This window comes from Henckelia pumila, chromosome 1 (assembly GCF_033568475.1).
Source record: "Henckelia pumila isolate YLH828 chromosome 1, ASM3356847v2, whole genome shotgun sequence".
Classification (NCBI taxonomy): domain Eukaryota; kingdom Viridiplantae; phylum Streptophyta; class Magnoliopsida; order Lamiales; family Gesneriaceae; genus Henckelia; species Henckelia pumila.
In genome coordinates, this window is record NC_133120.1 from 43,170,672 (window position 1) to 43,194,478 (window position 23,807).

General features: G+C 40.7%; 2 protein-coding genes across 2 annotated transcripts; one reads left to right on the plus strand and one right to left on the minus strand.

Annotated features, from left to right (window-relative positions):
• Positions 1–2,788: 2,788 nt before the first annotated feature.
• On the minus strand, positions 2,789–2,989 carry LOC140861670 (uncharacterized). Its single transcript, XM_073264692.1, has one exon. The coding sequence runs from the start codon at positions 2,987–2,989 to the stop codon at positions 2,789–2,791; it is 201 nt and encodes a 66-aa protein (XP_073120793.1).
• Positions 2,990–22,586: 19,597 nt separating this feature from the next.
• On the plus strand, positions 22,587–23,600 carry LOC140861676 (uncharacterized mitochondrial protein AtMg00860-like). Its single transcript, XM_073264697.1, has 2 exons — positions 22,587–22,754; positions 23,328–23,600. Exons 1-2 carry the CDS (start codon positions 22,587–22,589, stop codon positions 23,598–23,600), a joined length of 441 nt encoding a protein of 146 aa, XP_073120798.1.
• Positions 23,601–23,807: the final 207 nt, after the last annotated feature.

Consider the following 23,807-nt stretch of genomic DNA (forward strand, 5'->3'; position numbering starts at 1 on the left):
GTCTTCACTGTTCAAAGATGCTTACTCTTTTGTGATTGCATGTGATGAGCGTCAAAGAGTAGGAAATATTTCTAGACGTCATGAGATGCCCTTGAATAATATACTTGTGTGTGAAGTTATCGATGTATGGGGCATTGGTTTTATGAGGACGTTTCCTACATCTGAAGGGCATAAATACATTTTAGTAGTGGTGGATTATGTGTCTAAATGGGTTGAGGCTCTAGCTTGTAGAACTAATGAATCTAAGGTGGTTGTAAAATTTTTGAAAAAGTTTGTCTTTGCTAGATATGGTACACCGAGAGCCATTATTAGTGATGGAGAAAACCATTTTTGTAATCACCAGTTTGACACATTGCTGAATAAATATGGGGTCACTCACAAGGTGGCAACACCTTATCATCCCCAAACTAGTGGGCAAGTTGAAATTTCGAATAGGGAATTGAAAAGAATATTGAAAAAAAAACTGTAAATTTCAATAGGAAATAGTGGTCCAATAAATTGGATGATGCGCTTTGGGCTTATCGTACTACATTTAAGACAAATATAGGAACTTCTCATTTTAGGTTATTATATGGTAAAGTGTGTCATCTTTGTAAGAGTGGGTGCCCAGTGAGCCAACTGTGTGGCTATGGGCTTTGATGACTCTTTGTATAAACAATCTTTTGTTTAATATTATTTACACTTTTATGGCAATGACTTTATATTACTTCATATTGTTATATTGTGATATACTATTGTTGTTTTGATAAAGACCTTGAATATACTATAGTGTATGTAAGATGTGGTAGAACATGGAGATGTCTATCATGAAATACATCTTATAGTCACTGTATATTCTAAAACCGTTCCTAGTCGATTGAGCCGTCCGATAATAAGGATAAGGATCGCTCGAGTTTGAGACTAGCATTTGCGATGCGGAGTACCACGTTTCATTGGTAGGGAACATGGAGATGTTCGAAGCATGCAAATGGATATTCATAGGATGAATAATCGAACTACCGTATCCGGACTTTCCAAGTGGTTATCACTTATCGAGTGGATAAAGTCCGCGGTTTTGGTTGTACACCATTAGTCCTTACGACTTGAAACATCATGGAGACTCTATATGCTAGTGCTGTGCTTTGACTCGTTTACCGACTCTATGGGGGTCATCAGGTGTCGAGATTGGGTACAGTTACGACACATATAGGAGTCAATGCATTGTTGTCAAGGATTCACCACATACTTGCGAGTGTGGATATCCTATGCGATCTGAGGAGATATTAGTGTGACAAATCTCTGGCCAGAGTACTTGATGTGATTTAAGAAATGGTTTCTTAGTAGCACATGCGATGTCACTAATTTGATCTTCAAGATGTATTGCATAGTTATCGAATCTTGAGCGACTCTCGATATACCAATGGTTGTTGATTTGATCGGGATATATGGATGAAGGGACCGTACTGTACGCTAACCAAAATCTACTGGTTCTTGTAGGCACTATCAGTGATACCTAGGGAATCATGGGGCGATGTTGCTAGGCGCTTTACCATGATTCGTTGGGCAAGTCGGAAAGTGTTGTTCCGAGTCACAAGGAGTTGTGAGCCCACGGCTAGCTGTATCCCTGAACCATTGAGGGTCACACAGTGTAATGGAGTTTTAAATCCCGTTGAGATAGTTAAATTTTAAAGAGTTAAATTTAATGAACAAAGAAGTTGGACTTCTTAAATAAGAGTAAGGGAGTAGGATTTCCTAAAATGACATAGGGATGGACATTTTTGGAAACCACTGAATTCGGATTCAGGAAAATTTATTTTGACTTTAAAATGTGCAGAAATGGTTTCTGTGCACATTGGTGAAATTGTATCATCAATCGGAGTCACGATGAATTTTATATTAATTTCTGAACGTGCGGGCTTTGCTAGTCGGGCCCTAACTTATGATTAATGGGCCCTAAGGTGTTAGTGGCCTGCATTATAAATAAGTTATTGCAGTACAGAAATTAGACACAACAGCTCATAATTTTTGAGACAGAAAATCGAAACCCTCCTCTCTCTCAAAAGTTTTCGGCCGTCCCCTCCCTGTTCTCTGCCCGAGAAATTTCGGTCTGTGATTTTGAATCGCAGTCAGGAATAACGAATCAGATTCGTTTAATCTCTTCGCAGAAAAACTTCTGATAGATTTTCTAGTGCAATCTATCAGAGGGATTTAAACCCCATTCGTGGACCTGATTGAAGGAGTTCATCAGTTCCTGGGAGATACAAGAAGCGCAGAGAAATCTGTGTGGTGTCCATTAATCTCGCTTCGAGATTGGAGGTAAAATTTAATTAATTGTTATTTGAATTTTACACACACAATAATTTAATCGTTGAATGGTTGATACCCACACCATGGAATTGTTCCATGATAAAATTTTTAAACTTCCGCTGCACTGGGTATCAATCGTGATTGATCTGAACGCCAGTTATCCAACAGTGGTATCAGAGCCAGGTTGCTCAGATCAAACGATTAAATTAATCGATTGTACAAAATTTTTGAATCTCGGTTTTTGGAAAACAAAATAAATATTTTTAAATAAAAAAATTTTTTTCCGGGGCAAAACCCGGGCAGCGATTGGATCGCTGCCGTCTTATCTGAACCCCTCTGGTATGGGAAAAATGCCAACGCATAAATGGCTGGGAATTCACGTTCTCGTCATCTTTGGTAAAATCAAGTCCGCCGCGAAGACATTCATAAACCGCTCTACCGTCCTTTGACTCTCAGCAACAACAATTACGTCTTTAACGGTATGACTCATAGGTTCTATTTATTAAAAGCTCCCCTTGCGGACAATGGAGAATGCCGCGATCGATGAACAGCGGATTGACCTTGGCATTGCTTTGTTTTTCTCTCCTTTCCTATCAACGAGTTCCGACCCTTTTGTTCGAAATTTCTTCGTTCGTACCGAACCGCTTGCAGAATCAAATCCTGTTCCACAAGATCCTCTATCAGCTATACATCCTCCTTGCATTGGTAAGGCCATGATATGCAGGGGAAAATATCACTCATTCTTCCATTGGGGACAGGTGCACGAACGCCGCATAGGGATGTAAGAAGCCCAAATCCAAGAACCCCAGCTTACTTTCGGAAAAGATGGCCGAGCAAGTTGCAGTCTTTGCTAGGGCAAAAGCGTGCGCCGCCCAGGACGGCGACCGTCGCCGCCCAGGGCGACGCACGGCGCCACCCAGCGGCGGCGCCAGGCGCCGCCAGGGCAGCAATTGTTGCTGCCCTAAGGGGGCAGCCGGGCTGCCCCCGGCCCGCGCCCCGGGTGCGGGCCGGCCCGGGAGTGTCCGGGCGGCCCGCGGGAAAAAATTATTATTTTTATAAAAATTAATTTTAATATGTTAAAATTTTATTTTTGGTCCGATCAAAAATTGTTTTTGATTGGTTCACGAGATTTCGGATCGAATTGTTCGAGTCCGTAAATTTTAAAATTGATTTTGGATAAATTTGATTTTTGGAAAATTTTAATATTTTATCCGTAAATTGAATTTTGAAATCAATTATTTTGGTACAATTGATGATAAGATATGATCTTATGATATATTGAGTAAAATATGATTTTATTTGTAAAATTGGATTTTATAGATAAAATATGATTTTATTTGATATAGAGATAAAATATGATTTTATATGTGAAATGAGATTTTATATATAAAATATGATTTTATCTTGTTTAAATTTGAATTGCCACTGCATGTTATCCAATAATTTTGAATTAAATGTTATTGGATAAGGATGATCGATTGCCATGACCAATTTTGTAGGTGTATGTTAGGAATTTACATTTTGTTTTTATTGTTGTTGGTTTTATTAATGGGCCTGGTTTATGGCCCGATATGAATGTCATATGTAATAAAAGTGGGCTTGGTTTATAGCCCGTTCCCACCCCTAAAAATGTATCCCCTACTTGTCATTGTTATTTATTGTAAATGCATTAGATTTAGTGGGAGATCAAAATTTGAAGACGGTGGGCCCAGCAGACAATAAAGACTGAAGAAATGTAAATTGGAAGCACATGTAATAGGATTGCATTGCATACTGCATATTACCTAGGATTGGACTAAGACCTGTGATTGGCAACCACGGGTCAATTAGAAATGGAATCGATCATCCTATATAATATTTGATATTATGATTGTATGCATGTTTAGACATAAATTGCGTGAATCCGGCAAGCATGCAATAAAATGAATATGATGAGACAAATATTTTTATAATTAAAAATCCCTCATTTTAAATATGATTTAAAATTTATATCAAGATAAATAAAGGAAATTTAAATTTGTTTAAATGTTCCCACCTTCCATCAACGGTCAATGTATGTGATGCTACCCGCGGATACGGTCCGGCTCATATTATTGGGGGGCCCGTCCGTCGGAAAGCTGTACATTGGATCGAAAAATGTTGTAAGTTGGGTGGAACTCCCATGGGATCGGCTCATATTATTGGGGATCCACATGGCGACCGTCCATCACAACTTAATATTGATGGGTCATCTTGACATGTCACTTTAAACGGCGTCATATTATTGGGCCCTTATTGGACATGAGGTAAAAACATGGGGGTTGCTTTGGAAGCAATTGGGCTCTACCTTTTGAGAATTATGGTTGGCTGATATTATTCGGGACCATAAGTTTGTCAATTGGACTCCATGTTCTCACTAAGGAAAAAGTTTCCCGTTTTCACTAGAGGGTGGTGAAATCGTTAAAATAGTGGGAGTGAGATTCATAAAATTAAATTCGCCTATTTATGTCTTAGTAAATTGTTAAACAATCATTGATATATGTCTGTTTTTCTTTTCAGTATTTCATACAATGAATTCGCGAAATCCATTATTCTCGATCCTCGAACAAAACAAGTTGACTGGCGCCAACTATACGGAATGGTTCCGGAAGTTGAAGATTGTCTTAACTTCGGAGAAAATGCTCTACGTGTTAGAGAAAGCACCTCCGAAGGAAGCACCAGCTGACATAAGTCCGGAGGAATTGGCCAAACTTGATGCATGGTGTGACCATGACATCAAGACCAAATGCTATATGCAAGCCTCGATGTCTGATGAACTCCAGAGGCGATTTGAGGACACGGTGAATGCTGCTGACATTCATGCGCAACTCAAGGAACTTTTTGGGGCTCAGTCGAGGGCTGAAAGGTTCGCTACTGTTAAGGAGTTGATGACGTGCCGCATGCGTGAAGGGACTTCGGTCCGTGATCATGGGGTACGAGTGATTTGGCTCATACAGAAGTTGGCGACCCTAGATTTGGTGTTGGAGCATGAACTCAATGTGGATTTATTGCTTCTGTCTCTTCCTTCTTCATTTGATGGATTTGTGATAAATTTTAATATGAACAAGATAGAGGCCACCTTGAAGAGATGGTCAATATGCTCGTTACATATGAATCCACACTTAAGAAGGATAAGCCAGCTTTCTTGGTGGGCTCCTCATCTTCTGCTAAGAAGGGGCCAAGTATGAAGGGCAAGAAACGTTCTACCCCACCCAAGAAAGTCGAGCCCGAGAAGAAGCAAAAGACAAAGGCTTCAAACAATGGAAAATCCAAGGATGTTTGCCATTACTGCAAGAAGCCGGGTCATTGGAAGCGCAACTGCAAGGAATATCTTGAGCAGTTGGGAACTGCAAAGGGTATGTTCTATATTGAAATAAACATGTCACTTAATACAACTTCTTGGGTATTGGATACCGGATGTGGATCTCACATTTGCAATGATTTGCAGGTGATGACAAGAAGTCGCAGGCTTAGAATGGGTGAGACCCAGCTGAGGCTCGGGAATGGTTCCAGAGTTGAAGCTACGGCCATTGGAGATGTTTGTTTGACTTTGCAGAACGGTTTTAAATTATTGTTAAGAGATGTTTTATTTGTGCCAGATTTAATTAAAAACATTATTTCTATTTCTATGCTTGATAGAGATGGTTATTCTTGCAATTTTGTGAATGGGATTTGCAATATTTACAAGAATGAATGTTTAATTGGAAATGGACAACTTGAAAACGATCTATACAACTTAAAACTAAAAGACGTTCCAGTGAATTATGTTGATAAACCGGCGACAACAAACAAAAGGAAAATCGATAGTAAAAACCCGGCAAACCTTTGGCATGCTAGGCTAGGTCATATTTTCTCAAGGAGGATGAACAAGCTAGTGGGAGAGGGCATGTTTGATATGTCTGATATTAATTCTCTACCTACTTGTGAATCCTGCCTAAAAGGAAAAATGACTAAATCTCCTTTTAAGGGGAAACCTGAGCGTAGTCAGAATCTGTTGGATTTGATCCATACAGATGTTTGTGGTCCATTTAGAGTAGGGACTCAACATGGCCACACCTACTTCATTACCTTTACTGATGATTATTCAAGGTATGGGTATTTATATTTAATGAAATATAAGTCTGAAGCATTTGAAAAGTTCAAAGAATTCAGGGCTGAAGTAGAAAACAAGCTAGGTAAAAGTATTAAAGCACTTCGATCGGATCGAGGTGGAGAATACTTGAGTACCGAGTTTTTGGACTATCTGAAAGAGAATGGGATTCTCTCTCAGTGGACTCCTCCTATGACACCACAGCTTAATGGTGTATCGGAGCGTCGTAATCGAACTTTGTTGGACATGGTTCGATCTATGATGAGCTTCACTGAGCTTCCACCTTCGTTTTGGGGCTATGCGCTTGAAACGGCGGTATTGTTGTTGAACAACGTCCACACTAAAGCAGTGGACAAAACACCATACGAGTTATGGAATGGCAAAGCTCCTAAGTATTCGTACTTGAGGATTGGGGATGTCCTGCTTACGTGAAGCGGACAGTGGGAGATAAGTTGGATAGTCGATCCAGCTTATGTTATTTTGTAGGGTATCCGAAGAATTCAATCGGATATTATTTCTATTATCCTGCTGAAACAAAGGTGTTTGTTTCTAGGAATGCCACCTTCTTGGAGAAGGAGTTCTTATTGGATAAGAAAGGCGAGATGATGGAACTCGAAGAAGTTCGAGAAGAACCCGAAATACAAAATAACGATCCTACACCTCAGGAACCATTGCTGGACACGCCTGCACCTAGAAGATCCGAAAGGACTTCTAGACCTCCAGTTCGATATGGTCTTCTTCTTGAAGGGGATCAAGATGAACCCGACATTGGATGTGATCCAAGAAACTTCAAGGAAGCAATTTCTGATGCGGATTCGAATTTATGGCTTGAAGCTATGCAGTCAGAATTGGATTCGATGCATACAAACCAAGTTTGGTCTTTAGTAGATCCTCCCGATGGAATTGTTCCAATAGGGTGTAAATGGATCTACAAGAGAAAGCTTGGGCCTGATGGTAAGGTATTGACCTACAAGGCGCGATTGGTGGCGAAAGGTTATACTCAAAGGCAAGGAGTTGACTATGATGAAACCTTTTCACCAGTTGCAATGTTCAAGTCCATAAGAATCCTGATTGCCATAGCTGCATGGTATGACTATGAGATATGGCAAATGGATGTGAAGACTGCTTTTCTTAATGGAGACATTAAGGAAGAAATCTATATGAAGCAGCCTGAGGGGTACACATCCATGGGAAGCGAGCATAAGGTATGCAAGCTTCAGAGATCAATTTATGGTCTAAAACAAGCATCAAGAAGTTGGAACCAGAAATTTGATGAAACAATAACAGATTTTGGTTTCATCAAGAACCCGGAGGAACCTTGCGTGTACAAGAAAGTAGTTAAGGATGCGGTGACATTCTTAGTACTTTATGTTGATGACATCCTACTCATTGGGAATGATGTAGGGATGTTGCAGTCAACAAAGATATGGTTATCAGGTAGATTTTCGATGAAGGATTTGGGAGAGGCATCCTACATTCTTGGGATACAGATCTATAGAGATAGGTCTAAGAGAATGATAGGACTCACTCAATCAACCTACATCGATACCATATTGAAACGGTTTTCAATGGATGGGTCCAAAAGAGGACATCTACCCATGTGTCATGGAGTTTCTCTATCCAAGTCTATGTGTCTCAAGACTGATGCAGAGATAGAGAATATGACACATGTACCATATGCGTCAGCTATAGGTAGTATCATGTATGGGATGATATCTACCAGACCGGATGTAGCATTTGCTCTGAGTGTCACGAGCAGATATCAGTCTAATCCTGGTCAAATGCATTGGAAAGCCGTGAAGGACATTCTTAAGTACTTACGAAGGACTAAGAATATGTTCATGGTGTATGGAGGACGAGATCTCAAATTGGAAGGCTATACCGACTCTAGCTTCCAAAGTGATGTGGATGACTCGAAGTCAACCTCTGGATTTGTGTTCATGCTCAATGGCGGTGCTGTCTCTTGGAAGAGTTCCAAGCAGGACACCACAGCGGATTCCACCACTGAGGCTGAATACATTGCAGCATCAGCTGCTGCTAAAGAGGCCGTTTGGATGAGGAAGTTCGTCCAAGAGTTGGGCGTTATTCCTGAATTTGTTGGTCCAGTCCCGGTGTACTGTGACAACACGGGTGCCATTGCTCAAGCAAAGGAACCAAGGTCTCATCAAAGATCCAAACACGTACTGAGGAAATACCACATAATCCGGGAGATTGTGGAAAGAGGAGACATCATTGTCGAACGAGTGGCCTCTGCAGACAATATCGCTGATCCGCTTACTAAGCCTTTGCCAGGACCATTGTTTGACAAACATCGCGAAGCAATGGGTCTACGTAGTATTACTAGTTGGCTATAGGGCAAGTGGGAGATTGTAAGAGTGGGTGCCCAGTGAGCCAACTGTGTGGCTATGGGCTTTGATGACTCTTTGTATAAACAATCTTTTGTTTAATATTATTTACACTTTTATGGCAATGACTTTATATTACTTCATATTGTTATATTGTGATATACTATTGTTGTTTTGATAAAGACCTTGAATATACTATAGTGTATGTAAGATGTGGTAGAACATGGAGATGTCTATCATGAAATACATCTTATAGTCACTGTATATTCTAAAACCGTTCCTAGTCGATTGAGCCGTCCGATAATAAGGATAAGGATCGCTCGAGTTTGAGACTAGCATTTGCGATGCGGAGTACCATGTTTCATTGGTAGGGAACATGGAGATGTTCGAAGCATGCAAATGGATATTCATAGGATGAATAATCGAACTACCCTATCCGGACTTTCCAAGTGGTTATCACTTATCGAGTGGATAAAGTCCGCGGTTTTGGTTGTACACCATTAGTCCTTACGACTTGAAACATCATGGAGACTCTATATGCTAGTGCTGTGCTTTGACTCGTTTACCGACTCTATGGGGGTCATCAGGTGTCGAGATTGGGTACAGTTACGACACATATAGGAGTCAATGCATTGTTGTCAAGGATTCACCACATACTTGCGAGTGTGGATATCCTATGCGATCTGAGGAGATATTAGTGTGACAAATCTCTGGCCAGAGTACTTGATGTGATTTAAGAAATGGTTTCTTAGTAGCACATGCGATGTCACTAATTTGATCTTCAAGATGTATTGCATAGTTATCGAATCTTGAGCGACTCTCGATATACCAATGGTTGTTGATTCGATCGGGATATATGGATGAAGGGACCGTACTGTACGCTAACCAAAATCTACTGGTTCTTGTAGGCACTATCAGTGATACCTAGGGAATCATGGGGCGATGTTGCTAGGCGCTTTACCATGATTCGTTGGGCAAGTCGGAAAGTGTTGTTCCGAGTCACAAGGAGTTGTGAGCCCACGGCTAGCTGTATCCCTGAACCATTGAGGGTCACACAGTGTAATGGAGTTTTAATCCCCGTTGAGATAGTTAAATTTAAAGAGTTAAATTTAATGAACTAAGGAGTTGGACTTCTTAAATAAGAGTAAGGGAGTAGGATTTTCTAAAATGACATAGGGATGGACATTTTAGGAAACCACTGAATTCGGATTCAGGAAAATTTATTTTGACTTTAAAATGTGCAGAAATGGTTTCTGTGCACATTGGTGAAATCGGTTCATCAATTGGAGTCACGATGAATTTTATATTAATTTCTGAACATGCGGGCTTTGCTTGTCGGGCCCTAGCTTATGACTAATGGGCCCTAAGGTGTTAGTGGCCTGCATTATAAATAAGTTATTGCAGTACAGAAATTACACACAACAGCTCATAATTTTTGAGACAGAAAATCGAAACCCTCCTCTCTCTCAAAAGTTTTCGGCCGTCCCCTCCCTGTTCTCTGCCCGAGAAATTTCGGTCTGTGATTTTGAATCGCAGTCAGGAATAACGAATCAGATTCGTTTAATCTCTTCGCAGAAAAACTTCTGATAGATTTTCTAGTGCAATCTATCAGAGGGATTTAAACCCCATTCGTGAACCTGATTGAAGGAGTTCATCAGTTCCTGGGAGATACAAGAAGCGCAGAGAAATCTGTGTGGTGTCCATTAATCTCGCTTCGAGATTGGAGGTAAAATTTAATTAATTGTTATTTGAATTTTACACACACAATAATTTAATCGTTGAATGGTTGATACCCACACCATGGAATTGTTCCATGATAAAATTTTTAAACTTCCGCTGCACTGGGTATCAATCGTGATTGATCTGAACGCCAGTTATCCAACAATCTTTTTGTAGAACTTGAGCATAAATCGTTTTGGGCTACTAAATTTTTAAATTTTGATGCTAATGCTACAGGTGCGGAGGGGCTACTACAACTTAACGAGTTAGATGAGCTGAGATTGGATGCGTATGAGAATGTAAGAATTTTCAAAGAAAAAACCAAAATATGGCATGATCAGAACATCGTCTCTTGTGAGTTTGAAGTGGGCCAATAGGTATTATTATTTAACTCGCATTTGAAGCTCATGCCATGTAAACTGCGATCGAGGTAGTCAGGTCCATTAACTATAAAAAAAAAGTTCTACCATATGGTACGGTGGAGATTACGAGTCCTGCAACTAGTGCATTCATGGTAGATGATCAGAGGTTAAACATTTAGCGAGGTGTACATGTGGATAAAACCCAGACCACGATCGATTTGCAGGACCTGAACAATTGAAAGGGAAGTATAGTCGGGCTATAGACTTTTAATTTAGTGCTGACTGGGAGGCAACCCAGTGTTCTTTCCCCTTTTTTAAATTTGTTTTCATTAGTTATACTTTATATTATTTTCTTGTTTGTTTTTTATTTATTTCAAAAAAAATTTGAAAAATAAAAAGAAAATTTTTTGCCTCACTCGAGCGAGGAGTGTTTTGGAGGTAAAAAAAAAATTTGATCTCGCTCGAGAGGACATTTTTTACCGATCGAGCGAAAAAAGTTCTGGATTATGAGCAATTTTATTCTCGCTCGAGCGGCCACTTTCTACCGCTCGAGCGAAAAGTTCTTTGGTGGATGAAAAATTTAAACTCGCTTGAGCGGATACTTTTTACCGCTCGAGCGAGATACTTTCGGGGTCAGTTTATATCAGATAATCAAATCTACACCCTTCTCTCATTCCCTCATCCCTCACGAATCCTATCCGCCAATATTTTCAATTGCACTATCTTCACATCTCTATCCTCCAATTGCATGGAATATCCGGAGTCACTTCATCACCGATCACCGCTTCATCATCATTATGTCCACCAGCCATAACATCCACCCTGTTGCTGCTATTCGACCGCCTGTTGATGCTCTCCACAACCCAGCACCCCCTGCATCTGTTCTCCACCATCGTTCATCATGTCGTCGTTGCTTAGCCTCACCATCTGTTCTCGGTCATCACCATCACCTGTTCTCGGCGGCCTCTGTTCCAGCCTACTGTCGCCCTGTTGCTGTTAGCCATCGGCCGCCTCTGAAGTTGTTATCCGGCCACCCTCAACCGTGCAATTCTCTAATTCACTACATCTATCTCCGATCACAATGCCTCCGAAATGAGTTCGTTTGACCGGAGAATCCTCAAACCAACAAGCTGCGGCATCCTCCTCATCTATGGGTCTTGCCGGAAAATTCGTTAACCAAGCGGCAAAATAAAGGTATGATCAGGCTAAACTCCATCGATCCCCTATACCTGAGCGTGGTTTTGACCTCACCTTACGAGAGAGTGGAGTAGCGATTTATATTGGGAATAGAAATTGGATGAATTTTTTCAAACAACCTAAAGCCGCAATTGTCCCTCTTGTTCGTGAATTCTATGCCAACGCAGCCAAGCATGAGGATTGCAAGGCCTATGTTAGAGGAAAATTGGTGTCGTTTGAGAAAAATGTAATTAATGCACTTCTTGAAACACTGGTGGTTGATGATGCATTATATCAAAGTCTCAAGGCCGATCCGAGCCTTCATGAAATCATTCACCAATTATGTTATGAAGGGGAAAATGGCATGACCCTTTTACTTATCAAAATTTCCCAGAGCTCTAACTCCTCTTGGACCCGGCAACATGGTATGCCTTTGTTGCAAAACGTATGATGCCCATCTCCCATACCAGCAATGTGACCATTGAATGCGCAATTCTTTTATATGCATTGGATTTGGGTTGGTCAATCAATGTTGGCAGGGTGATCCATAGTGAGATACGGAGGTCTATCTACACTCCGTCCTTGGGTTTATTCTTTCTTACTATTATTTCCGAGCAATGTGTTCGAGCCAGTGTGCAAGTTTGAGGGGATGAAGAGTGGCTGCATCTGAAGCGACCTGTGGACAGGGCCATCGTCAACAACAAAAAAGAAAAAAGGGCCAAAAAGTTTCCTCCCGGGGGTGGAGAGTCTTCTAGCACTGCTCCTGCACGACCATCTCATCCCGCTCGTCGCCCCACCGCAGATTCTATCAAAGAGCTTACTGTGTTTGCTCATTACCAGAATGAGTATATGACCGCCACTACTGCTCATATTCAGGCCATGGATGCCATGATTCACGGGAAGACCACTCAGCTAGGTCTTGACGCTTCAGCCTTTCCCACCACTCCGCAGTACCCACCACATTTCCAGTTTCAGTATGCCACCCAGCTTCTAACTTCCCAGTGCCACCGCCCGAGTTTGAAGAAGATGAAGACGCCGACGAATAAACCATGGGAGTCTTGTTTTTCATTTGCATTTTGTTTCCGTTACTTTGAATTTGTTTATGTGTTTGTCTGTGTGTTTTTAAAGCATTGAGGGCAATTCATTGGATAAGTATGGTGGGTAGCTTCGTTTTGCATTGTTTGTGTTGCATTCATATTGTTGCTAGTTAAGCGCATATAGTTCATTTCATATGTCATCATGTTGAATTTGTTTTCGTGTTTGTCTTGCATGAGTAAGATGAGGAATGGGAGCCGATGATGATGAAGTTGATGATAAAAAAATGGATGTTTGTGAAAATTTTTGCTCTTGATTGGATATGAGAAACCGCAGGTTGCTTAGTGAATATTTTTAAGCACACATGTTAGACCAATAAAGTGTAGTGATATCTTTGATGATGTTTGTGTCTGTTTGACCAATGCACGACAATAGGTGTTTTTTTATCTTGATTTTGTTCTTTGAGTTTCAATGATTGTCAAGCATTGCACTTATGATCTTGGGCGCGCCTAATAAAAATTTTAACAAAGTTTTTATGAAAATTTTTGCGAAAAATTTAACTCCATCCGGGTCATGACGAGGAATTAAAATCCTAATTACCTTGTTCTTGACTAAGTATGTGGATTAAATGGGGTTACAAACTTAAAAATCTAAATTTTTGAAATAAAATCAATAAAGATTCCATCCAGGCCTGGAAAGGGATTGAAATTCTAATCACCGATCCATGGCTAAGTTTGCGGGTTCAATGGGATTGTGGCTCCATACAGGCTATAGAGAAGGGGATTGAAATTCGAATCATATCCTAGTTATAGCTAAGTTTGTGGGTAATTATTGGGGCTTAAGAAAAACCGGGTGTAAAATCCAAAGGTGTGTAAACTATCTCAAGGGATGTGTGCTTGTGCTAGAGGTTGTTGGGAGAAAGACACACTTGATTGTGAAACTTGCACAGTTATGTCATAGGTCTCTTAGGAGTCGTAGAACGGATTCTTTTTAAGTTTCATTTTACTATAATAACATGACACACACACACACTTTCACGCTAAAACGATGGTTTATTATGATAAATCAAGAGCATGTGTGATTTTGTTTGGTGTTTGAACTTCTCTGAGGCTGTGCACTCCCATGAATCGTTCTTACTTTTATCTGTGTTTGCATATTGTGTTTTTAGTCTTGCTCGAGGGCGAGAAAGGTTCAAGTATAGGAGAATTGATAATTGTGTTTTGTGTGCATATTTTTGTGTCGTTTTATTGTTTTTTTGCATGAATTTATGTTTTTATTAGTTTTGTTCATATATCATGCATTGTGTCTACATAACGTGTTCCTTGTTTTATGTCTAGGAAATTTGGAATTAAAGCTAAAATTCGGACATAAGTATTCTCGCTCGAGCTGCTGGAATTTACCACTCGAGCGAGAGAGGAAGAAATTTTCGGACAGAAAGTTGTCCGCTCGAGCAGCAACTTATTACCGCTCGAGCGGAGAGGAAAATAGAAAAAGTGGCAGAAACATTCTCGCTCGAGCGAGAACTTTCTACCGCTCGAGCGAGACGACGTGCAGACTCCTATTTTTGGGAAATTCTTGTTCGAGAAGAAATCAATCTTGTGGATATTTGAGGAATATAAATAGATCTTCTATTATCAAATTAAGGGCTCCGGACGCATTCTATCACAAGAGAGGCGGCTATATCACATTCGGAGTAAAGATTTTCTTCATTCTTCTTCTTCTCTTATTATTTTTTATTTTTGATTCTAGTTGTTGATTGAAAACTTGATTTTGGATTATGTTTACTTTTGAGTAGTAGTTTTCTTTCGATCAAGGCCACGTGATGGGCCGAACAAATTTATGTTGAAGACTTGAATGTTTGTTTGGGATTTTAAGATTTTATTTTAATATTATTGATTTTTGGATTTAAATTTGTCTTGTGAATTATCTGGTAATTTTTTGCTTGCATATTAATTGATTCCGAGTCGACATGTTAGGAATTTATTTTGATCACTCCAATAATCAACACAAGGTTAAATTTACTAGAAATAGTATTTGATTTCATTGTGCGGCTTTAGGTGAAAACTGAATTTTCACAATTCCTTAATGCGTTTGAATTTGATTATTATTAATTAAAAATAATTAATCCGTCAATATTTGAATAGGTTTAACTGTTCTAGAAATAGACTGTTAAATAATATAGGAGAATTTTCCATGAGTTAAGATTTAATCTGGATCCTGAATTTACTACTTGTTGCATAATTTGTTCGGTACGTACGTGTGTCCTTGATCAAATTTCTCATCATTGAATCAAACCTTAAAATTACTGTTGAGTTTTATTTTACTTCATTTTATTTATAAATTTTAATTTTTAGTTAATATTCAAAAATCACTTTTATTGCATGGTCTAGATTAGGGGTGGGATCGGGTCGGGACCCGTCTCGTAAACCCCTTACCCGATTCCCGTCCCGATAGTAATTGGGATATTTTTTTTCTCCCGATCCCTCACCCAAAAAGTGTTGGGACCCAAATAGTAATCCCGAACAATATTTTTTTAAAAAAAATTTCTATGAAATTTTTAAAAAAAATATATATGAAAAAACTCAAACGATTTCTTAGTACATTACAAATAAATTAAAATTTCTTTGTATATATCCATTAAAAAAATAAAACTTCTTCTTAGTACATTACAAATAAACTAAAACAACTACTTGATTAATACAATAAAAACATATAATATTCATAATAATAAAAAAAATAAAAATTTATAACTCAATGTTAATATTAAAAAAGATAAATATAAATATAAAAAATAATTATATGGTAGATAATTATAAAACATTAATATTAAAACAGAAAATTATAAAAAAAATTATTTTTTTAATTAAAAAATATTATTTATTCATTCGGGTCGGGTCGGGTCTGGAATCCCGTCGGGTAGAGATGCCTATCCCGATCCCGAAATTGATCAGGTCGGGAAAAATCCCGACCGCTCGGGTCCGAAAAAGTTCGGGACGGGAAAAATTCAGGACGGGAACGCGTTGGGAATCGGGAAGGGTCGGGATTTTTCTGAAATTTGCCAGCCCTAGTCTAGATTAAGTTAGAATAATTATATTTTGATAATTACACATATCAGTCTTTGAGGGTTCGACACATGGACTTAAATTCCACTTACTATTACTTGACCTAGTATACTTACTAGTAGACACCGAATTAAGCGGTCAGTCCGCGAAGTTCTCCTCTGTCAGCGCGACAACCTTCTCTGCCACCCCCTCCTCTTGGTCATAGTCCATGATATTGTCTGGGATGGCATTGAACACTTTTTTCAAGTCCGAGAAGTGGGGGCTGCATCGGTAGGCACTAGGTCGGCCTCTTAAAATTGCGACTTGCAGTCCTGGAAACCCACCTTCAAGAACTTGGCTTTGGGCCCCAGTATCTCGAGGAAATACTGGCTATGAATGAAGGCCTCCAGCCGCACAATCTCTCCAGACCGGTCCGCCTCTAATTTATCTTGGGCAGCCCTGGCCTCTACTTCTGCAGCCTACATAGCCCTCCTCCTACCAGCCGCATAAGCTCGGGCCCGGTCACATTCGATCTGCATAAAAGAAATGGTGGCCGAGTGTTCTTCTTGGAAGTCGTCTAGTTCTCGGGTCAGGGCTCTTACCCGATCTTGGGCCTGCGTGACCTCCATTTGAGCTTCCTGACGGAACACCATAGATCGGTCTAAGCTACTATAAAACTGCATCAGACCCTGGATATTAAGAATCCTAATTGGCACGAAGTATAAGTGACATGAGCTGAAATAGAACAACTTACCCAAACAATGTCATTGCTCCCACCTCGAGTACAGGACTTGAGACGGAGAGATGTCAGATGTTCCCTCTCAACGACAGAGCCGAGAGAGTGTAGGATTTGGAACCCGAGTTGAGAGTAACCCTCTATGAATATGTTGGAGGTTTATGTGTATTCGGGAGGGAAATGGGGCGGGGAAATTGAACCGGGCGGCAAAGGATGGCTTGATTTCGGGGCCTTATGAATATGGCCTTCCCCGGCGTGGGTAGTAGAAGAGATCATTACCTCGACACCGAGGGTTTTTTTCTTCCTCTTTTGGGGAAGCTCCAGCACAGCCAAGTCATGAGGAGTGGCCACGGAACCGGTTGAACAAGTCAGAAAATCGATAAGGGAAGGCAAAGCTATTGCTCAGCTGTGCTGGCAGCTACGACCATGGGGGGACTTGGGGCCTGGTGCTTGCCCCTCGATCCTCATCAAGTTGGGACATAATGTTCTTAATGTACATCTATTAAATCCCTACATGGAAGGCATGAAATATCAGAGTAATATCGACAAACATTAATGAGCACATAATGAAGTATGGGGATTTATACCGGGCTGGTTTCCCCAGGCGCCCCTGACTCCTCAGTCGCTTTGGATAAACCGGGCGAGCCTGCCAGGTCGGAACCTCAGGGACTCAGCTCGTGCTGGTGCAACAGGTCTTCTTGTAGGAGGGTGGGCAAGTCATATTCATGGCCCCCTTGATCGTCCTGCATCCAGAGATAGAATTGGGATTGTTGATGAGAAGGAGGAAGCTCGAGCTATCGCAATAGGCCTGGAAACCAAGCGGTTGGATAGTTGGGAAGCAGGCAAAGGCGAAGAAAGAACATGGGTATTATCCATGTGGTAGAATGATTTATGCTGGAGCTGCTCTAGGTGTACCCGGTAATGCCAGGCTAAGTCCTTAGAAGGTGGGAATAGGAAACCGAATCCAATTTTGGAGTTGGGCTTTAAAACAAGTCAAGTACCCGTGGGACGAGCGGTGATCTCAGTGACCAGGACTCAAAATTATTGTGTCTCGATCTTTGGGAATATCCCCGAGGCGGCGAAGTAGGGCCTTATCCTCGGATTTATGTTTTGAACTTTAGGAAGGATACCATTGGTCGACAGGAAGAAGAACAAAGAGACCAATGGGAATGATAGAAGAGGAGAGGTAGGGCGAGGGAGATAAGAATTTTAGGAGGTGAGCATTCTACCCGTACCCGTTTGGGGCGGCCAAAACTAGAATTGGAGTTCGGGTCTCATCCTGAGGAGAACCTTAGGCGTTGGTCCCCGAGGTGGAGTGTTGCGTGTTTTTTCACTCGCAAGCGTAGGGTGTAAAGTTTTAATACAGAAAATGAGTCCAAGTCGATCCCACAGAGAATGAATAAAATGATATTATAGTAAATATTTGCCACTAATAAAATCTTAATCCTATGTAGAGATACGAATAAGGGGTTGAATTTAATAAAACTAAAATTTTTCAAGAAATAAAATTAAATAACAACGAATACGCAAGACGAAAATTCAATAAGATATGAATTTTAGAGGTTCGACTTCACTTGACTATCCATCACAATTTAATTCTAATGATTGTTTAATTACAAATTCTTCTAGTTCATTAGTCAAAAATCCATATTATTTTCAACTCTTTTTCTCAAGTGTTAAGCAGAAATTCGTATCTAATAGCAAAATATTTTTATCCAAGCTCAACTATTAAATCCGGTAAACAGTTCAATGATTCTTCTAACGACTTCTATGGAGTTATACGCCTCTCGAACAATATAAACACCAAAGATGTATTTTCCTATGTCGTATTCAAAATCCCCTCTCTTGAGTGATAGATTCCAAATAATATATCATTCAATCTATGACCAGTAAATTGAAAGAATTAAAATCCGGAAAACACAAATAAACTATGCGAAGAATTCAAATATATAAATCAAAATATCCAAATCATGGTTTCAAGTCATGATAAATAAATGGATAAATTTAAAGATCAAATAAAACATGTTATTAAAACAAGGTTTTTATATCAAACTAGAAAAATAGAGTATCAAAGAGAAACAAGAACGAAGTTAGAATAAGTTTTTTCATCGCCGGATGCCGTAGTCTTCCGCCTTCGTATCGAGTTCTTTAGCTCTTGTGCCCTCCAAAGCCTTTAAACCGTCTCTAGCCTTTGAATTCCGCTGCAAACCCTCAATAATCCCAAAATTAATCAATAGATCTCCTTAAAAATACGGCTAAAAAGTTTCCAAAATTTGATGCAGTGCAGCCCTGGAGCGCTTCTTTTTCAGCGCTGGGGCTCCCGGCAATTTTCCAAAACAACGCTGGAGAGCTAGAGATATGGCATTGGGGCGCCAATGCTTCGGCTTTTATTTTTTTTTTGGGAATGTCTGTAAAGCGCTGGAGCACCGGTAACAGACACTGGAGAGCCGGTAGCAGGCGATGGGGCGCCAGTCTGTGCATTTTTTTCCCTTTTTCCATCACTTTTCTTCACCTCTTTTTGCACTTTGTGACTCTTATAATTCAAATAAAATAGTTTTCACTCCAATTACTGCAAACAACACTAACAACAAGAAAAATGCATAATATCGCTCGATACATAACAAAAACCAAGCTAATTCATATAAAATATAAGTGAAAAAATTGAACTTATCAAACTCTCCCAAACTTAAACTTTTGCTAGTCCCGAGTAAAACAAAACAATTAAACAAACAAAGAACTAGACAGCACACAAGAAAACAATAAAACTTTAATAAACCAACCGACCTCAGATGTTCAACAATTAATCTATGTGTAGCTAATTTTCTCAAGAGTTCTCGTGAGTGTGTGATTAGACATTCTGTAGTAGCTCGGTTCCATTTTACAAGATTAAGTGACTTTAAACATGTTAGAAAATGACATCTAATTTTAAAAGTGTCAAAAAAATGTTTAAGGAATCCTTATTTGGTGAAAATAAATGGAAAATCAGATCCGGAACGTCCGAAAATGGTGGGATATGTCCCGAGGGTCCAAAAATGACTTCGGAAGGACCAAAACAATTCGGAGCACACGGACAAGTTCGGGCCCTCCGAACAGTTTGGGCCCTCCAAACCTGAGTTTGGATCGTCCGAACTCAGCAGAGCCAGGTGTCTTAAAGGCTCGGACAAGTGGCAGTTCGGACCGTCCGATCTTCGCCTATAAATAGGCCATCCGAGAGCCTCATTTTTCACACCAAATTATCTTTTCTCTCTCGGTATTTAGTGTATTCTAGGGGTTTTGGGGTGTTTCTAGCCTTCCTAGGCTTGGTCCAGAGGTTGGCTAGGTGCTCCGGGGTTGCGGCGGAGCGGTGCCCAAGTTCTGGGGCAGTCGTTATCAGCGGGCTGACGACGGACGCAGATATAGCTCTGGCTTCTTGTAGTAAATAGGGAGTATGCTATAGCGTACTTAAGGCTTTTATAATAAGATTATAATGCATGAGTAATTTGCATTGTAGTGCGGATTATAGGCTTGGACATAGTACTGGTCTAGCTTGCCTAATTTATGAGGTACGGAAGTATTATTCGAGATATCCAAATTGAATATGCATGCATTATGTGTTTGCATGGATTATGTGATTCCATGTTTATATGCCTTTATATATACAGCATGCCATGACTGTATGTTGCATACATGAGCATATTGAGCTTTTACCTTAGAAATATCCTGTATTAGGGCGCTCACCCTACGAGTTTGTGGATGGTTGGATGCGTAAGTCTTGTGTTAGGTCACCGTGATGGTTGGACACATGTACTAATATCAGGTCACCATTATACACTGGATATATGAGCCAGCTCCTGATGCGACGGCGCAGCGTGCTATATACCCTGGGCCCGGTGTTTGAGCTTGTTTCTTGACCTGAGAGTCTTGGTACCCACTTCACTTGCATACATGCACACATAACACCGTATACTCATACTCTCATACTGAGCTTATCATGCTCACGTCCCGTACTTTGTTGTATTTGGACACCCTATTCCATGGGGCAGGTCTGCGGCTGGATGAGGCGGATGGTTCCAGGAGAGCTTAGGCGATGGAGGACCAGCAAGATTATTGTCTAGGATTTTGTTTCAGTTGTATTTGGGTTAATACATTGGATTTTATTCGATATGGTTGTAAACAATATTTTATTGTTGTTTAAATTTTCCGCTGTTTAATTTTTTATTTATTTAATTAAGTTAAATGCATGCTTAAGCTTCTGATTAGTAGGTGATCACGGTGCGGGTCACTACATTTATGGTATCAGAGCATGCATAGTAATCTTGGGATCTAGATTGTTGGAATTGGGTTTAACCTTTAATCATCGTGTAGATGGCGAGTCATGGTGACGAGAGTAGTCACGGCAGCGTAGGTGGACGCTGGGAGGATCAGAACGATTGGGAGCATCTTCGGGGCCGTCATCACCATCGCCATGATGATCGCAGGCGTTTCAGCATGCATAGGTTTATGCAGATGGGTCCGAACCCTTTAATCGGAGGAGAGTCACCGGAGAATGCGGGAAACTGGCTACGACGTATGGAAGTTTGTTTTCGGGAGTTCCGATGCACTGAGGAGCAACGGATGGAGACTCTTGATTTCCTGGTCGAAGGACGAGCTCGGAAGTGCTGGGATTCTACTTCTACGCCTTTTATTGCAGCCCAAGGAGTTGCTACCTGGGATGAGTTCCGCATGGCTTTTCATAAGCTATATTTTCCTCCTGCTCTCCGATAGACGAAGACAAGTGAGTTGCTGAGTTTACGGCAGGGATCGATGTCGATCGAAGAGTACCAATTGAAGTTCTTTGAGTTGCTGCCTTATTGTCCCCAGATTTCCGATAGCTCGGAGGCAAAGTATAAGCTGTTCCTTCAGGGCCTTAATCCGGAGATTCATGATCGAGTTGTTGTGGGAGATGACATGACTTACAAGGGCTTAGTGAGCCGATGTCACCAGGTAGAGGACAGCATCCGCCGTAACAGATCCTCCTACTCATCTAGACCCGCGAGTTCTTTGGGTCCCCATGCTCAGTCGTTCAAGAAGTCTGGTTCTATTTCTTCTTCCTCAGGATCCGGAGAGGTGCTGCGTTTCGGCAGAAAGAATCAAGGTCCTTGTAATCATTGTGGTGGGAATTATCCTGCCAACAGGTGCCGGAAGGTTTTATGGGCATGCTTTCGATGTGGAGAAATTGGCCACCTGAAGAAGTATTGTCCACAGGCCGGGGGAGCTGGTTCTGGCTCAGGTTCTGGTTCTCAGGCTTCAGTGCAGCAGAGGCCACAAGGACAGTCGACAGGGGATTCTAATTTGAAACCTCGTACTTTGAAACCTCGTACTTCCAGCCAAGTGTTCACCTTGAGGAATCATCAGGCGGTGGATGAGAATGAGAAAGTTATAGCGGGTACATTCTTGTTATTTGATATACCTTCTTTTGCACTCATTGACACTGGTGCATCTCATTCTTTCATATATGCATGTTTTGTTAAGAGATATAAGTTGCCATACATTTCACTAGACAAATTGGTTGTTGTTTCTACCCCGATGGGTCAGTCTGCGTCGGCTAAGCGTCTAGTGATGGGTTGCCCTTTAGATTTCAAAGGGAATGTCTTGATGGTGAATCTCACGACATAAGCAATGAAGGATTTCGATTGCATTTTGGGAATTGATGTGTTAACTACATACTGAGCTTCAGTGGATTGTTACCAGAGATTGGTAAAATTTCATCCGGTTGGCGATGATAGCTGGTTCTTTTATGGTGAGGGAGCGCGACCTCAGATGCCATTGGTATCAGCTTTGAAAGCTTGTCAAGCTTTGGAATCTGGCACGGAAGGCTACCTCATCTATGCAGTTGATACATTCGCTGGAATTGTTGGTATAGAAACTATTCCTATTGTGAATGAATTTCCAGATGTATTTCCAGATGAGATTTCAGGATTTCCTCCAGTGCGCGAAGTTGAGTTTGGCATTGAATTGATGCCAGGTACTTTGCCTATTTCTCGAGCACCGTATCGTCTGGCTCCATCAGAGATGCGAGAGTTGAAGCAGCAACTTCAGGATCTGTTGGACAAGGGTTACATTCATCCTAGTGTTTCTCCATGGGGAGCACCTGTTCTGTTCGTGAAGAAAAAGGATGAGTCTATGCGTCTGTGCATTGATTATCGCCAGTTGAATAGAGTAACAATCAAGAATAAGTATCATTTGTCTCGTATAGATGATCTGTTTGATCAGTTTCAGGGTACTTTGGTTTACTCGAAGATTGATTTGAGATCTGGATATCATCAGATAAGAGTCCGAGATCAAGATATAGCCAAGACAGCATTTAGAACCAGGTACGGACATTATAAGTTCTTAGTAATTCCATTTGGGTTGACTAATGCACCTGCTGTATTCATGGATATGATGAATCGAGTATTCCGAAAATTTCTGGACAAGTTCGTCGTTGTATTTATTGATGATATCTTGGTGTATTCACATGATGTGAATGAGCACGCATATCATTTGAGGCTTGTGTTGCAGACTCTAAGGGATAGACAATTGTACGCCAAGCTGAGTAAGTGTGAGTTCTGGCTGGATCGGGTGGTATTTTTTTGCCACATTATATCCATAGATGGAGTGTTTGTTGATCCAATCAAGATTGAGGCAGTAATGAACTGGTCGCGTCCGATGACGGTAGTTGATATCCGTAGTTTTTTGGGTCTAGCAGGATATTATCGTCGATTTATCGTGAATTTCTCACAGCTTGCTCGAACCCTGACACAACTTACTTGGAAGGGCATGAATTTTGAGTAGTCTTCAGAATGTGAGAAGAATTTCTGTGAACTTCGTAGATGGTTGACTTCTACGCCGGTGTTGGCTTTGCCGTCTGGATCTGGAGGGTATGTAGTGTACACGGATGCTTCTCTTTAGGGACTGGGATGTGTTCTGACTCAGAATGGGCATGTGATTGCATACGCCTCTAGACAGTTGAAAGTTCACGAGAATAACTACCCAGTGCAT